Here is a 16,823-nt window from a genome sequence, read left to right as displayed (position 1 = left end):
GTCTGCAGTGCTGCTCCCAAAATAAAAACAGACGTCACACATAAATACTGCACAACTCAATGTAACTTTAACTATGCAGCGCTACAGTACAGGGTAACGGTCCAGAGATCACCATGACACCGGTTTACTGGTTCCTGTGCCACGCTGGAGTAGCGAATAGAGCTAGAAATATGCAAGGTGTCAGGGGTGCCTTTCTTAGACACCAGTAGAGGAGAGGGGCTGAGAAGGGACATGAGAGTGAAGCTGCGAGGAGAAAGGGGGTATAAACCATGCCACACTGCATCAAAGCTGCTTTCTCAATGAAGAAGTAACGTCTCTATGCCACGTTGTCAACTTCACAGAACATCTAAGGAAGGAGCTAGCGGAGAGAGTTAGGACCGACCTGATTGCTCCAGGCGCAGTACAGGTCACAGAGAGCGCTCCAGTTGTTGTTCATCACGCAGTCCAGCACCTTGAGGTGAGCCATGATTAGCTACGGGGAGGCGGGGGGCACTGCCCCAGGGCTGCCTGTCAGTGTCAACTGTGTGTCCCCCAACCCTGGCTGTTACCAATCGTATTCCGGTGTCCTGGCAGAGAAGGAGGTATGGACAGGGTGGACAACACGTCGTCAGGAGGCGGCAGCATCCCTATGCCCATCTGTGCGTCCAGCGGGCATTTTGTCAGATGTGGGCATCCCCTTCAAAGCTCATTAACACTATCTTAATAATACATACATTAGTACACTGCAGGACCAGTGAACACATAAATACACCACAAAAAAAGATGGGATGCAGGAGATCCTCAGAGACTTTGGTGTCTGTGGCCGTGACAAGAGAGACATCAACACTCCTTGGTTACGGTCCAATTCTAAATTGATGGACAGGAGTTTCCATGGTTACCTACGAGTGACAGAATTGGGAGCTACACCTGCAGAGTCCTGGGAGGCAGATTCTCTCTCCCCTCTTGACAGTCTTCTCAGCAGGCTGTGCTGTGACTCTCGGTGCCGGTGTCTGCAGCCGTGCCAGGCAGTCGGAGGAGCTGTGATAGCTTGCACCGATCGGAAAGGGGTGCTGCGTCAGAGGGGCACCAAACCGACTAGGACAGAAGGCACAAGTCCTCTACCTCCCCCCGCTGCTGACAGTCCTGAAACCAACTCTACTCCAGCAAGACGAGAACAGGTAAGAGTCACTGCAACTGTGCCCACTCACCTATACTGTCAAATGTAAAAGTCATTATGAAAGATGGTAGTCTTAAGAAGCTCCTAGCTGTGTCGTCTTGAGTGAGACGGAGAGGATTCTGCAGTGCATCTGCCTCCACAGAGGAGTCCTGAGTGACTCTGCAGTTTGCAGGCAATGCGGGTACTCTCACCGGCTTCCTTCCTTTATATATTTATTTACTAATTTTAGCATAAATCTATTTTCTTCACAGGAGGAATACTCCCTGGATGAGAGCAAGAGAAAGGAGTGACGCAGCCCCACCCTCAAAACAGACGGAGCACATCCAAAGTTTCTCGCCCGAGTAAAAAATAAACATCCAGTCAAACCCGGCTTTTCTTAACAGTCTTATCTCAGTATCAGAGGTCGATCGATCATGATTTTTCAACGCCGATACCGATTATTGGAGGACCAAAAAAAGCCGATACTGATTAATCTGATGATTTTTTAAAAATGTATTTATTTATTTGTAAAATGACAATTACAACAATACTGAATGAACACTATTTTAACCTAATATAATACATCAAATCAATTTAGCCTCAAATAAATAATTCAACATGTTCAATTTGGTTTAAATAATGCAAAAACAAAGTGTTGGAGAAGAAAGTAAAAGTGCAATATGTGCCATGTAAAAAAGCTAACGTTTAAGTTCCTTGCTCAGAACATGCGCATGAGAACATATGTTAAAAGGAACCACCAGCTTTCATGAGTCTTCAATATTCCCAGGTAAGAAGTTTTAGGTTGAGGTTATCATAGGAATTATAGGACTCTCTCTCTCTATCCCATTTGTATTTCATATACTTTTGGATGTTCTTATAGGCACTTTATTGCTAGTGTAACCGTATAGCTTCCGTCCCTCTCCTCGCCCCTCCCTGGGCTCGAACCAGGAGCACATCGACAACAGCCACCTTCGAAGCATCGTTACCCATCACGCTGCAAGGGGAACAACTAGGGGAACAACTACTCCAAGTCTCAGAGCGAGTGACATTTGAAACGCTATTAGCGCGCACCCCACTAACTAGCTAGCCATTTCACATCGGTTGCACCAGCCTAATCCCAGGAGTTGATAGGCTTGAAGTCATAAACAGTGCAATGCTTGAAGCATTGCGAAGAGCTGCTGGCAGACGCGGTAAAGTGCTGTTTGAATGAATGCTTACGAGCCTGCTGATGCCTACCACCGCTCAAGTTAGACTGCTCTGACCAATACCAAATCATAGACATAATTATAACATAACACAGAAATACTACACAGTATTAGGTCATTAATATGGTCAAATCCAGAAACAAAAATTGTAAAAATAAAATGTTTATTCTTTCAGTGAAATACAGAACCGTTCCATATTTTATCTAACGGGTGGCATCCGTTAGTCTAAATATTCCTGTTACATTGCACAACCTTCAATGTTATGTCATAATTACATAAAATTCTGGCAAATTAGTTTGCAACGAGCCAGGCAGCCCAAACTGTTGCATATTCCCTGACTTTCTTTTAACTAAATATGCAGGTTTAAAAAATATATACTTGTGTATTGATTTTAAGAAAGGCATTGATGTTTATGGTTAGGTACATTCGTGCAACGATGCTTTTTTTTTTTTGCAAATGCGCTTTTGTTAAATCATCCCCCGTTTGGCGAAGTTGGCTGTCTTTGTTAGGAAGAAATAGTCTTCACAGTTCGCAATGTGAGCCAGGTGGCCCAAACTGCTGTATATACCCCGACTCTGTTGCAAGAGAAGTGACACAATTTACCTAGTTTTAAATAAATTACATGTATTTTTTATTTTTTTTTATTTCACCTTTATTTAACCAGGTAGGCAAGTTGAGAACAAGTTCTCATTTACAATTGCGACCTGGCCAAATGCTAGCTAGCACCTTACCGTGGCTCCTTGCTGCACTCGCATAACAGGTAGTCAGCCTGCCACGCAGTCTCCTCGTGGAGTGCAATGAGATCGGCCATGATCGGTGTCAAAAAATGCAGATTGTTATGAAAACTTGAAAAATCGGCCCTAATTAAATCGGCCATTCCGATTAAAATCGGTCGACCTCTACTCAGTATCTCAAAAACAAAACCAATAAAACCCAAGAGACTGGATTAGCTAAAAGAATATGAGAGCACTGGATTATTGAAGGGTGAATATGCAGAGTTGAGTGCTGCTGGAACCCTTGATGTTCTATCATATCCAGAGGGTTATTATTTTGTGACATTAACAGTTTCATCACTGAAACCTGTGATGCTCACATCAGAACCGAAATTACCGAGGCCATGACTAATTGCCAGCCTAACAGTGGCAGGCAATGATATTGAGTAGAGGGCTACAGGGCCTTCATGCATTTTTTATACTACCTTACTACACACAAAAAACACACGCACGCACACAATAAATTAGAGAACCACAGGATGTCAGCTTGCCACTGCCTGAAGGGAAAAGCGCAACAATCCAATAGCCTGTGTGCATAGGGATAGCTAAAACCAACACATACTAACACTGCCAAGCTATACCTCTAGCCCCATTGGTGCAGACTTTAGACCTATGTGAAAGAAAGAATGCTCAGGAGTGTATCTAGCATGTTAAGGCTGGAATCAGCTTATGAAACCCTAACCCATCTTTCTATTGTTAGTTATTGTGATAACTCTGTGTGGAATGGATGTAGGTGACAGAGGAATAGGTTTGGGGATCAACATATATCAGAGGTGTCTGACAGTGTAGGCAGTAGCACGTTCAGGGGACCACTGTGGGTCAGAAGGCTACAAAACACACTGGTGTCAGGCAGGTCACTCTGGCCACTCACCATGTCTAGACTGGATGACCCACTCGGGGCCCCATCCACGGCATCGCATCAACAAAGTGGGAGGATTCATAGCCATTGGCCCCTGTAACCACCGCACTCTCCCCCAGGTACATAATCACAACCCATGACTGACTTCGGAAATGACTGCTCTGCTCCCTATGAGCATAACCCTTCAAAATAGCCATTAGGCTAACTGGCAAAATCTCAAATGTGGTGTGACCAATGAAAAGCTGCCGTTTCGTCAATGTAGCTAATGCAAAAGATCAAAGATGACAAAGGCTGTGGAAGGCATGATGGGGACTAAGCTAATCCAGACAAATCTGTCACTCTCATACATAATGTGTCCAAAACATCTGGAAAGAGGAGAGATGAAAAGGGCAAACAACAACAAAGAATTTGGAAAATACCACGTGTGAGCCTCTGCCTATAAATAGCAGCTGAACAACATGCTGTTGTAACGTTCTGCTGAAACGTGGCTGTGCACCCCCCCCCATCCCATCCTCCCACTACCAGGAATAGGCTGGTCCAGAGCACCATCACCCCGTTCCCCACCAATATAATCCAATCAATCCTGAGTTATGGATCGTGTGGTGCAGACGTGCAGTTCCATCGCTCGTCCCCCCACACACACACACACACAAAATCAATGCCCAACGCACAGGCCCTGCTGCTCTGAACGACACACAGCGCATGCATGTGCCATGGAGGGACAGAGACATGGTATTGTATCACAGTCTAAACTACACCTACTCCAAATAGCTTAATCTAGGTGAACTGAACTGTGAACCGACATACAGTGAGTGGGCTTTGGTGTCAGGTCAACTACAGGTCTCGGTTTCTAAGATTTCCCAATACATTGGCCAAAGGATATTGTACAAAAACACCAAACATCGGCCTCCGACATTAGAATAAGAACTACATTTTCTCTACCGTTCCCTCATTCTGCCGTTCATTCATGAAATCATTCATTCATCAGGGTGCCCTTGCTGATTTTCAGTACTGACGCCGACAGGAAATAATGTGGTTTCCTGCCAAGAACCTCAAAGCCCCTACTAACACCAGAGCTCAAGATATGACCCCGATAACAACCTTACGTAAGCTCTCATTGAAAAACACACAGGAAAAGAAGTGAAAGTGCTTTTGGAGGTAGATTTGCAAGTCAGGAGAAAAGCTGGTATGCAGGAAATTACTGGTAAGGAAACGAAAAGGACAGGCAACTTCTTCCCATTAGATTTGTGGTCTGAGATCTACGCACATCAAAGGTTTAGATGCCACTGCCAATAATTGAGCATAATTTGTCTTTATGGGAATCGGTTTGGTATAATAACTGCATGTAGCCTATCAGCTGAAGAGTAGCTGGAAGATGACGCAGTTGTACATCAAAGAAACCATATTTCCAAGGCAATTTCTGTTATGGAGGGAGATAAGTGTTAGTCAGCGGCCGTCAAAAGGCATTGAAAGAGACTAAACTTTTAGCATCTGTATCGTGAAGGAGTGAGACAGAGAGAAAGAGGGGGGGGGGGGGGGTTGACAGGATGGCTGATCAGGCTCATAGCAGGAGTTGGCAGCCGGTCACTATTTGGCATGATAATGCCCATCCCCCTGTACGCACATTCATCCATCCGCACCGACAGTGTTTATCTGTGACTTGATGAATAAAAACTAGAGGGAAACAAATGAAAAAAGGAAAAAAAAGGAGAAACGGAGAGAGTACGACCGCAATGTAAGGTGGGCGAAGTTGCGTCCTTGTACTTCATACTACTACATATCAGCATCAGTGTGGCGTGTCTTGAGAAACAGAAAGACAGAGGCAGCATAGACGCCTTGGGCATATGTAATGGACACCACCTCGGCTTCAGTGAGCATTAGACTGGTGCTGCAGTGTCTGTCTGCCTGTCTTTCCCCTCCTCCACTTCTTTCTACACCGTCCCTTTATCTTCCAGAAGGACGGGGGCATCCAGGCAGAAGAAGCTGTGACAGTGAGCCAGTTGGAGTAAAGAGGGGGGGAAGAGAGAAAGAAAAGGGCTGGCATGTTTTCCACCAGCTAATCTCTCTTCTTCCTGACCCCCTCCCCTCTTCATCCATCCGTCCCTCTCTCCAGTGCCATAATGGCATTCAGCTCATAGCCAGTTTGAGAGAGAGAGAGAGATATAACATCCAGCAGGGCCAAGCCGTGAGGGGACTTCATCCCTCGACCAGAAGAAAAGATGGGATCAACGCAAAGAAAAAATGGGGTCAACGCGTGGTAGGTAACGACCACACATACAGTACCAGTCAAAAGTTTGGACACACCTACTCATTCAAGGGTTTTTTCCCTTTATTTTTACTACATTGTTGAATAATAGTGAAGAAATCAGAACTATGAAATAACACATATGGAATAAAACACATTTTTAAAGGTTTTAAAAATCAAAATATGTTTTACATTTGAGATTCTTCAAAGTAGCCACCCTTTGCCTCAAAGAAAGCGTTGCACACTCTTGGCATTCTCTCAACTAGCTTCATGAGGTAGTCACCTGGAATGCATTTCAAATAACAGGTGTGCCTTCTTTCCTTGTGTTGTGACAATTTAGGGGTGGTACACAGAAGATAGCCCTATTTGGTAAAAGTGTAGGTCCATATTATGGCAAGAACAGCTCAAATAAGCAAAGAGAAACGACAGTCCATCATTACTTTAAAGACATGAAGGTCAGTCAATACAGAACATTTCAAGAGCAGTTGCAAAAACAATCAAGTGCCATGATGAAACTGGCTCTCATGAGGACTGCCACAGAAATGGAAGAGCAGAGTTACCTCTGCTACAGATGATAAATTCATTAGAATTACCAGCCACAAAATGTAGCCCAAATAAATGTTTCACAGAGTTCAACATCAACTGTTCAGAGGAGACTGCGTGAATCAGGCCTTCGTGGTCAAATTGCTGCAAAGAAACCAATACTAAAGGACACCATTAATAAGAAGAGACACGAGCAATGGACATTAGACCGGTGGAAATCTGTCCTTTGGTCCGATGAGTCCAAATTTGAGATTTTTGGTTCCAACTGCCGTGTCTTTGTGAGACGCAGAGTTGGTTAACGGATGATCTCTGCGTGTGTATTTCCCACGTGAAGCATGGACGTGTTGTGATTGTGCTTTGCTGGTGACACTGTCGGTTATTTATTTAGAATTCAAGGCACACTTAACTAGCATGGCTACCACAGCATTCTGCAGCGATACGCCATCCCATCTGGTTTGCGCTTAGTGAGATCATCATTTGTTTTTCAACAGGACAATGACCCAGCATTGTCCTGTGTAAGGGTTATTTGACCAAGAAGGAGAGTGATGAGTGCTGCATCAGATGACCTGGTCTCCACAATCACCTGACATCAACCCAGATGAGATGGTTTGGTTAAGAGTTTGACCACAGAGTGAAGGGAAATCAGCCAACAAGTGCTCAGCATATATGGGAACACCTTTGACTGTTGGAAAAGCCTTCCAAGTGAAGCTGGTTGAGAGAATGCCGAGAGTGTGCAAAGCTGTCATCAAGGCAAAGGGTGGCTACTTTGAAGACTCTCAAAATGTAAAATATATTTTGATTTGTTTAACACTTTTTTGGTTACTACATTATTCCATATGTGTTATTTCGTAGTAGAATAATACTGAAGACATCAAAACTATGTAGAAAACAGTAAAAATAAAGAAAAACCCTGGAATGAGTAGGTGTGCCCAAATGAAACACACACCACGGCAAAGTAGCTATGAATAGGTGACCTTCAGTCCAACGAGGCCACACATGTCAGAGCTTCCTATTGTCTCTTCCAGGAAAAAAAAAAAAAAAAGGGGCAATTGATGGCAGGCTTGACCCAGATAGGGAATGCCCAAAAACACATTGAACACACACTCACAGTCGTGACAATAACAGGCTGAGGGCCAATCTTGGTGTTTGCATACAGGGAAAGCCCTTAGAAAGGACACTCCTGGTAAATCCCCCAAGACAGGGTGTGTGTTTCTTGTACGGGGGGGGGGGCATCAAATCTCCACAATTCCAGCTCATTTGTATTTCTAACTTAAGCATTGATAAATGACAAAACAAAATGAAAGTAAATATTTACTAAGGATGAGATTAAATCTCAACCCCCCCCCGAAAAAAACTTCAGCTCATCGTAACAGTGAGATCATAAAAGGCGTAATTGAGACTGGGACTACATGAAAATGTGTCTGACACGAGGACTGTGGTGTTGGGATAGACTGTGGGAAAGTCTTTCACTTTGAGTTTCCACCCAAACCGGACAGCATTCACATGGACACTACAGTCCACATGGAGTGCACTGACCACAGAACATCAAACTCACTGTTAAAAATAGCGCTTTCTGGAAACTGGCATTCTGGCTTCAAGCAGAATGCCAGGGAAGGAAATAATGTTTTTATTTTTTTACTTCAACCCCCTGGGGTTAAATATAGCGTCACAGAAAACATGTCGGAATAGAGGGCGAGTGAAAGACAAATGCATCGGGGATAAAAGAGCAGGATTTACAGGGGAGGGAGAGGCTACGTCTAGTGGAAAGAGGAGTGCATCAACAGCACTCAAAACACAGCTACTCCTCTTTCCCTCCCTCTCTCTCTCTCTCTCTGAGCAGGGGATGGATCGATACATGTCGGAAAGAGGAAACACAGATAGCCATTGGAGGTTGGGTACAATGACAACCGGCACTGACCTAGTGCAGGAATGCACACCCCTGCATCAACACGAACACAATGAAATGGTTTGAACCATCATAGTCAGAGGTAGTTGGTTAGGGAGGGACAGCGACAGACCTTCCTCACTAACATCCTTTTATAACGGATCAATACGTCACAAATTCTGAGCAAACAGCTCAACAGCCATAGTATTATGTGAATGAAAGGGTAGGCAACAGGACCATAGGTCCTTCTAATTGTGGATTGAGCATCATGTTTGGGTTAGTTGAGAGTGGTAAGAGAGGATCACCCAGGATGAACCCCAGAGCCAGACACTCACGAGGAGAGAGGCCTCAGCTGGTCATGCTGGACCCAGCCCTGAATACAGGGGGAGGGTTGAGGAGTGGGGTGTGTATGTGGAGTGTTTTTCTCCTAATGACTGTGAGCAGCTGTGCCTAAATTACCCCTGCGTGGCTACCGTCACTTTCCTCACAGCCGGGGAGAGGGGGTTAGGAGAAGACAGGCCTTGAAATCTCCCTCATTAAGGGGATGGGAGTGAATGGGACAGAGGCAGCTCCACTACAACCCCCCCCCCCCCCAGCCTCTATCCTGCCCTGGTTGCCTGGGGCCTGAACTCTCATTAGACCCGAGGGAATGGGATTTCATAAGCAGTGGCGCTCGGGTACGAGACAAGGGATGGAAGTGTGTGTGTCTGCGTGTGTGTTGGCAGGTACAGAGTAGCACCTGCCCAGTTCCCACATGCCAGGCCGCAGGTGCTGATTATTGCTCACAAAAGGGGGCTTCGGGCGTAAAGAGCACAGCGCTGACACGTGGCTACATCTTTGCATTTCCATCTACCTCCATGTTTGAAAGGAGAAATTGTGAAATAAGAGGGGCATTTGTTCTTCAGGATCCTACATCAACCTCTGGAGGACCTCACCTTTGACCGCTGTCATTTTTCAAATAGTGGACTGGGACATAGGCCTTTGGGCAGAGCAGTCCTGCATTGTCATCTTTGGGGTCTTTAAACAGTGGTGTAAAGTACTCAAGGAAAAACACTTTAAAGTACTACTAGTTTTTATTGGGTATTTATAACTTTTTCTTCACTACATTCCTAAAGAAAATATTGTACTTTTTACTGAGAAACCCAAAGTACTCCTTATATTTTCAATGCGTAGCAGGACAGGGAAACTGTGAAATTGATGCAATTATCAAGAGAACACATGGTCATCCCTACAGGCTGGCTGACTCACTAAACAGAAATGCATCTTTTGTAAATAATGTCTGAGTGTTTGAGCGTGCCCCTGCCTATCCGTACCTTTTAAAAACAAGAAAACGGTGCCGTCTGCTTTGCTTAACATATGGAATTTGAAATGATTTATAATTTTACTTCTACTTTTGATACTTAAGTATCAAAAGTACATGTAATTGCTAAAATATACTTATGTATATTTAAAACCAAATACTTTTACTCAAGTACTATTTTACTGGGTGACTTTCACTTTTACTTGAATAACTTTCTATTAGGATATGTATACTTTTACTCAAGTATGACAATTGGGTACTTTTTCCACCACTGTCTTTAAGAGCCCTCAGCTGCAATTGTGGACATTTATCATCCAAAAACAAAGTTTGAGACAGGCAATTCCATGGTAATGGAATGACAATAAGACTGAAATGTTTTCACTTTCAAAATGTATACCAAACGAAAACTGTATTGTATTTATGTATTTCAATGTTTAACAAACAGTATAACTATGCACAATGACTACTTTTAACAATTTCCAATGCACATTTTACAAAACAAAACTGTGGGAGGTTTTACCGCAATTATGTTAGCAAACTTTGCATCTGCAGTTTTCCAGTAAATGTGTTTTTTTTTTACTGTGTAAACTGTTCAAAGTAGCCATTTTGCATAGCTGTATGGTTTATTAAAGTGAAACATTTGAGTCTCAGCATAATTCCATTACCATAGAATGACCCAGCAGCACAGCGTTAAAGTAAGGCACAGACAAGTGAAACAGCGACGAAATAGGGAAGAAGTGGGACTGTGAGTACATGTTTGCTTACAGTAGTAAGTACCGGGAAAGAGAGGAATGCGAGAAAGAGAGGACATTGTACAAAAACATGATAGATGCTAAATTTATGTCTGCTGAAAGATTCAGAATCACCTGCTGTGAAACTGTGGTTATAGTTTAACTTGGTGAAGAGGAAATCTTTAGGTGGCTTGAGAGGTACTAGACTGGAACAACTGCTGGGAGTAAAAACCAAACCACAAGGCTACTTCACAGATCCATGCCTGGCTATAAAAGTCATAGCCTTCCAGAATATGGAACCAAGTATGCTGTAGTTTTTTTTAGGTGTTATTCCCCCTCCATGCTTGCTTCCTAATGTATTATAGGGCTTTATTGTCTGCTTTGAGCTTCGAGATCCGCACCGCTTCGAACTTGGGACTTCAGAATAGCTTACCTCAGACAACTTCTGACCGACCGCCAATGATCACACCTGCACACCTCACTCCCCCTTTCCATGGCGCCCCTTCCTTCCAACACTCCCCTGCCATCCATTCCTTGCCTGCCCTGCTCCCAACGATTTGACATCCATACAGTACACACTCCTGCACTGGGTAAGAGGATTACGCAGTAGTGGTTTTGCCATTTCGCATGACGGGTAAATCCAAAACATGCTGCTGCTATACTGTTATGACATGCAGCCAGCCTCTGATGAAGATGATGTAACTGTGGATGCCACTGTGCTCATGGGGGCTTGGGATGAGGTTAGAGATGTGTTCTAGAATGTGGCATTTATCTTAGCTTGGTATAGGGCTGGCCAGAAAACGGACAGTAAGATTAGATCAGCAAATGGAAATTCTATTTGGACGCCGTAAGCACTCGGAAAGTGGTTATAAAAAAAAGAGAAGCGAACTCTGTCACCTCACACGCCGGCAGATGTGAATGCCGTCGCATTGCTCTCCAACACTTAAGTCACTCAGTGGGAGTTTGTACATAGAAACTTTGCACCGGGATTCACAGCAGCGCAAAAGGTCATGGGTTTATGAAAGTGAGGATCATTATCAAACAGCAGTGTCGCGTAGTGTCTTTGTAATAGCATTCAGCATGTGTTGGTGACGGTCAGCATCAAGTGTACCTATTGGCCTGAAATAACAGATGGCACCACCTTGTATTCCAGACATAGGCCTATTGATGTACAGGTAACTGCCAACAAAATACGGAAACACTTGAGTAAATGAGGCATACAACGTATTTTGAAAGCAGACCCTTCCACACAGGTGTGGTTCCTGAGTTAATTAAGCAATCCCATCACGCTCATGTATAGAAATGATAGGCAGGACATTGCTTTGGCTACGCCCCCATAGTATGACAATGTCCCCATCCACACAGGGCAAGAGTCACTGAATGGTCTGATGAGAATGAAAAATATGTCAACCATATGCCATTTCCGTCTAAGTTGCCAGATCTCAACCAAATTGAACACTTATGGGAGATTCTGGAGCAGTGCCTGAGACAGTGTTTTCCACCACCATCAACAAAACACCAATGGAATTTCTTGTGGAAGAATGAGTTCCAGATACTTGTAGAATCTATGCCACGGTGCATTGAAGCTGTTCTGACTCGTGGTGGCCCAACACCCTATTAAAAAAATACACTTTATGGTGGTGTTTGCTTTATTTTGGCAGTTACCTGTACATCACTAACAACAAGCATGGCATCAAGTCCTCCATGCATCACAATAACATTCTGTGGGTTACAAAACAATGAAAGCATTACAAGTCTGACCTATTATAGTCAGTGGGTCTGAGGTAAATGCTATAGTCTCAAATGTGTTGCTGTTCCAACAGATGGTGTGCATTGTGCTTGTTTCCGGCATAACTTTCAATAACTAGTGAGCGTGAACCAAGTACAAAACATTGTGTAGCAAGTGCAACACAGTGCCAGTGTTGATAAAAAGGATCACACTGAAATGATGCCCTCAAGAGCACAACATCTCCTTTGAATTGGTTCAGGAACTCTAATCAAAGGGCTTGTTGATTGACACCCCAGTGATAGACAGCTGTTATCTCTAGACTACATTGGTGATTAAAATGCATTCCTAGGATTTGTGTCTATGCAAATTTAACGGTGGGCAAGACACGCCACTGTCACAATTAGAAACAAGCACTTGTCTGATGTGAGATTGCACCGCAAGCTTACGGGGACTGTCACATTCTCAGCCTTACCACACCTAAAATGTGGGAAAAGTCTTACCTCACAACTTCGAGATACGTCTCCGGGTTTATTCTCTTCATCGTCTTGCGGTGAATCGGTCCAACGTGTCGCCATTATTTCATTTCAAACCACCAAGGCAAAAGTCCTTTGGAGCCCACATTGAGAAAGGGGGAGAGATCCAAAACCAAGTGATAGGCTACTCCGTTCAGCCACGGTGGGAGCAGAAAGGGTTCTAATCCACACCACAGTCCTCCCTCTTCATTTTCGTTGATTGTAAAACTCTACATGGAATAAACACAGTAGAAAGTTAAAAGATGATGAAATGAATACATGCACCCTATCCGAGACTCACAACAAGCACCTCCCCAGTAGGCCATTTGAATGACTGGGTCTTGTGCTTCTTGGTCTCAGCTTTTTTTTTAAAAGTTTATTAGGCTACATTCACAAATGTTTACACACTGGTGGGATACCCATGGGCCGTCAAATATACTCTGTCACATTGGTTATTATGCAACGAAAGACCAACACAATAACACATTCAATATAAGCCATCTATAAACAAATGTAATTGCTCTTGTATTCCACATTCAGTTGCGCATCAGTCCAGGATCCAATCCTGTTGAGAGCACTTCGGCAGGAGATGGCTACTTGTACTGTATTACACTACTATTGCTTGTAAACAATGAACTGTGATTATCATAATCCTGCATGGTCCGATCTCAGTTGCCATCAGATGCAATGAAGTGCGTTGTTGTCATTGTAGCATGATTGTGGTATCCACTTGTTTGACCTAAATCGAGATACTGACGACAGTCGACAGCTGGGTTACATGCCGTTTGATAAGCATGTGGTATAACGACCAAGTCGCTTAGGGTGTTTTTTTTAAATATTTATTTTATTACTTTGTTGCAATGCTTGACCGATGTCCAATGCCAAATGGTCAGGTGTAGATATGCATAATACAATTGATATTAATCAAAATACTATTCTGTTTAGAGACACGACTGGATTGCATACACACAGTAGCCTAAGATTGACGCACGAGTTTTCTGGATAGGTTGCCAATGAAAGCACGAGCAAATATCAGCCATCATGCGCCCAAAGCCACACAACGAACTACCACAGAGAACGTTCAATGGAACTATGGTTTATAGTTGTCGCAAAATAGCCACATAATTCGGTCCAGATCTAAATTGAAACGCTTTCGGCGAGTGCGTTTACAAAAACAACATTGTATCACAACACAAGTTTGTATCAAACAAACAGCAACTGAAGCTGTCGGTAGGACAGTACATCTGCATGAGCAACCTACCTGTTACAAATTCATGGAGAACTCCGTAACACAAAATTATACATTGTCCTCGCTTTAGAAGAAGAGAAATGACTGTTACTCATAGAAGTAATTCAAAAGCAATAGACAATGTGTCAAATGCAAGTGTGTTTTCGCTGACTACCATTACCAAAGACCACAACAAGCGGGCTATTTTCGTTTGAGTAGTTACCACTGGCTAGCTACCTGTTAGGAAAATCAGGCTAAAAAACAAGGTAAACGCCCATTACAATAGATTTACTATTTTGACCACGCGAGACATTTCACGGCGTTGTTCTTCATTAAAATTCATAAAATCCGAGAGGGTTCTTCATCCACATTTCATAACAGAATTGAAACAAAAAGTAATTCGTCGTATTCCTTTTTGGTCCCTGTTGGCAGCGCGCAACAGACTAGGTTGCAGGATGGACGAATCTCCGATTTTCTACAAACACCGCCCCTCTGCTCACTCTCGGGTCTATTATCCAATCACATTCAACGTTTAAAATCGTGTTTTTAAACCCAGCCAACTGGACAGGTTCTTACGTAAAATGTCCAGGAATATTAGTGGTCACTTCAGTGACACATCACTAAAGGTTTGATCAGGGTGTTTTTTTTTAAATACACACGTCAATCAAGTGGCTTTTTACAGGATCATTGATGCAAGGGCTTTGACCTATAGGCCTAATTAAACAATCTAAAGGTAATTTGGTGAGCTGTGGAAGCCCGCTAAAAACTTTGGTGTGTGTGTGTGTGTGTGTGTGTGTGTGTGTGTGTGTGAGAGAGAGAGAGAGAGAGAGAGAGAGAGAGAGAGAGAGAGAGAGAGAGAGAGAGAGAGAGAGAGAGAGAGAGAGAGTACGTGACACTATGTCTTGCCAGCTTCACATAACCCAATTGAATTAACCTGGAGGATGCCAAAACTTTGTATTCAGCACTTTCATTTGGGTCTGGTACAGTGTATAGTAAGTAACCTACTATCCATAATGAGTCAAAGTGCAGCGCAGAGCACAGTCAACTCTTGTCAGAAAAGAGTGTCAGCTGAATGGAGGGCCTTGGCGTGATGGGCATAGCTGAGCTGCAATTCCTGTTCTCCTCTGGCTCTTTGACAAATAGCTTCCTGCATAGTCTGTTAAGAAAAATACAATACATCTTATCTTCAGAACCTCCTTCCCTGTTCATATTATGCTAAGCTATCAGAACCTTTTTCCATAGGCCTATTTCCACATCTCAGTGTATTTCCTTGGCATGTCATAGATAATATTAGCTCTTTGAGCAAGATCCATACATTTTTTTCTATACTCAGCTAGTCTAAATATTCCAGTAGAATGTGAGATACCAAAAAATACAGTGCTAGATGTTTTTCAACAGAAGGCATGCACGTAGGATCACGTAGTAGGGGCCACATTAACACATTTCCCCCTCCTTCAGTTCTTGAATGGTTCCAACGTGTTCCTTGAGTTGTAATATGCCACTTGCCATTCACGGGCTGGATCCCTAACTGTATTATTGTGACATGTAGGGCATGGCGGACACATGGGACTCCATAATGCATGAAAAAGGCTCCACAGCTGATCCAGACAAAGACAAAGGGGAACAATGTTCTGTTTGCAGTCCACTCCAACAGAACAATAGAAGTGGGACAATAGGAGGACTCTTTTGACCCATTATGTGTTGAGGGCTCCCTAGCTTCAGAGAGAATCCATTGTTTAAAGAGCCGCTGGACCCTCAACCAGACAGTGCAGGCTTGAGCTTTATTTTTTGAGGGGTTTGCATACTATGGTAGCAAAAACATATTAGTTTGTATGCTGTTTATTAATACACTATGTATGGGACATTCATGATAGGTTTAGTAGTGTGAAAATGGTATCACAGAGTTATACTGTGGGCATACTGTAGCAGCTTTAATTACTGCAGCCAAGTTGATTTACAGCAACATTTTGTAGACTGAGAAATTGCTATGACTACTGAAGAAACACTGGTGTTTTTCCCTCACAAACAACAAATGGCATTCAATTTCTCAATTTGTTATATGGAATGACATTTGACTGATATAAAATGTTGAGTTACAATGCAGAAATAAAACGCTGAATTTACCATCTCACAAAGTAAAAACAAACAGTGATGTTTTCTAGGGCACACTTCTAAAGAACACGTAGCATTACCTCAGCTAGCATAGCTTCACGGCTTCCTATTATCCTGTTATAGGTTGAAACAGAATCAGGTGCTGAAGTAGGCCTTGTAAATAACCCTAGTTTCTACCCAAAGAAGAGGGATATGAGGAGGTAGATGATTTTATTTTATTTAACCTTTATTTAACTAGGCAAGTCAGTTATGAACAAATTATTACTTACAATGACGGCCTACACCGGCCAAACCCGGACGACACTGGGCCAATTGTGCGCCGCCCTATGGGACTCCCAATCACGGCTGGTTGTGATACAGCCTGGATTCAAATCAGGGTGTCGGTAATGACGCCTCTAGGACTGAAATGTAGTGCCTTAGATTGCTGCACCACTCGGGAGCCTAATACATATGATACATATAATCTTGAAATGAATATCTCCTGCGTTTAGACAGCCAATAAAAACAGCATTAGCCCACGAAGCTTACAATTCTGCCTTATCCCACACACTGCATTATGTGTGGTG

The 16,823-nt window shown here is 43.3% G+C and overlaps 1 protein-coding gene across 2 annotated transcripts in view; it reads right to left on the bottom strand.

The window, feature by feature from the left end:
- Positions 1–14,612, bottom strand: part of LOC110489855 (rho GTPase-activating protein 21) — a 106,025-nt gene extending 91,413 nt beyond the window's left edge. The window contains exons 1-3 of one of the 2 annotated variants that reach the window (XM_036944123.1): positions 14,383–14,612; positions 14,179–14,230; positions 12,906–13,147 (exon numbers count right to left, since the gene is read on the bottom strand). In XM_036944123.1, the coding sequence (XP_036800018.1) occupies positions 12,906–12,980 (75 nt within the window). In that variant the 5' untranslated portion in view covers positions 12,981–13,147; positions 14,179–14,230; positions 14,383–14,612. Of the gene's footprint in view, positions 1–382; positions 1,290–12,905; positions 13,148–14,178; positions 14,231–14,382 lie in introns of those variants that run through there. The other variant, XM_036944122.1, reaches the window with a different exon arrangement.
- Positions 14,613–16,823: the final 2,211 nt, after the last annotated feature.

Source organism: Oncorhynchus mykiss, chromosome 15 (genome assembly GCF_013265735.2).
Source record: "Oncorhynchus mykiss isolate Arlee chromosome 15, USDA_OmykA_1.1, whole genome shotgun sequence".
Lineage (NCBI taxonomy): Eukaryota > Metazoa > Chordata > Actinopteri > Salmoniformes > Salmonidae > Oncorhynchus > Oncorhynchus mykiss.
This window is presented reverse-complemented; position numbering and strand designations above follow the sequence as displayed.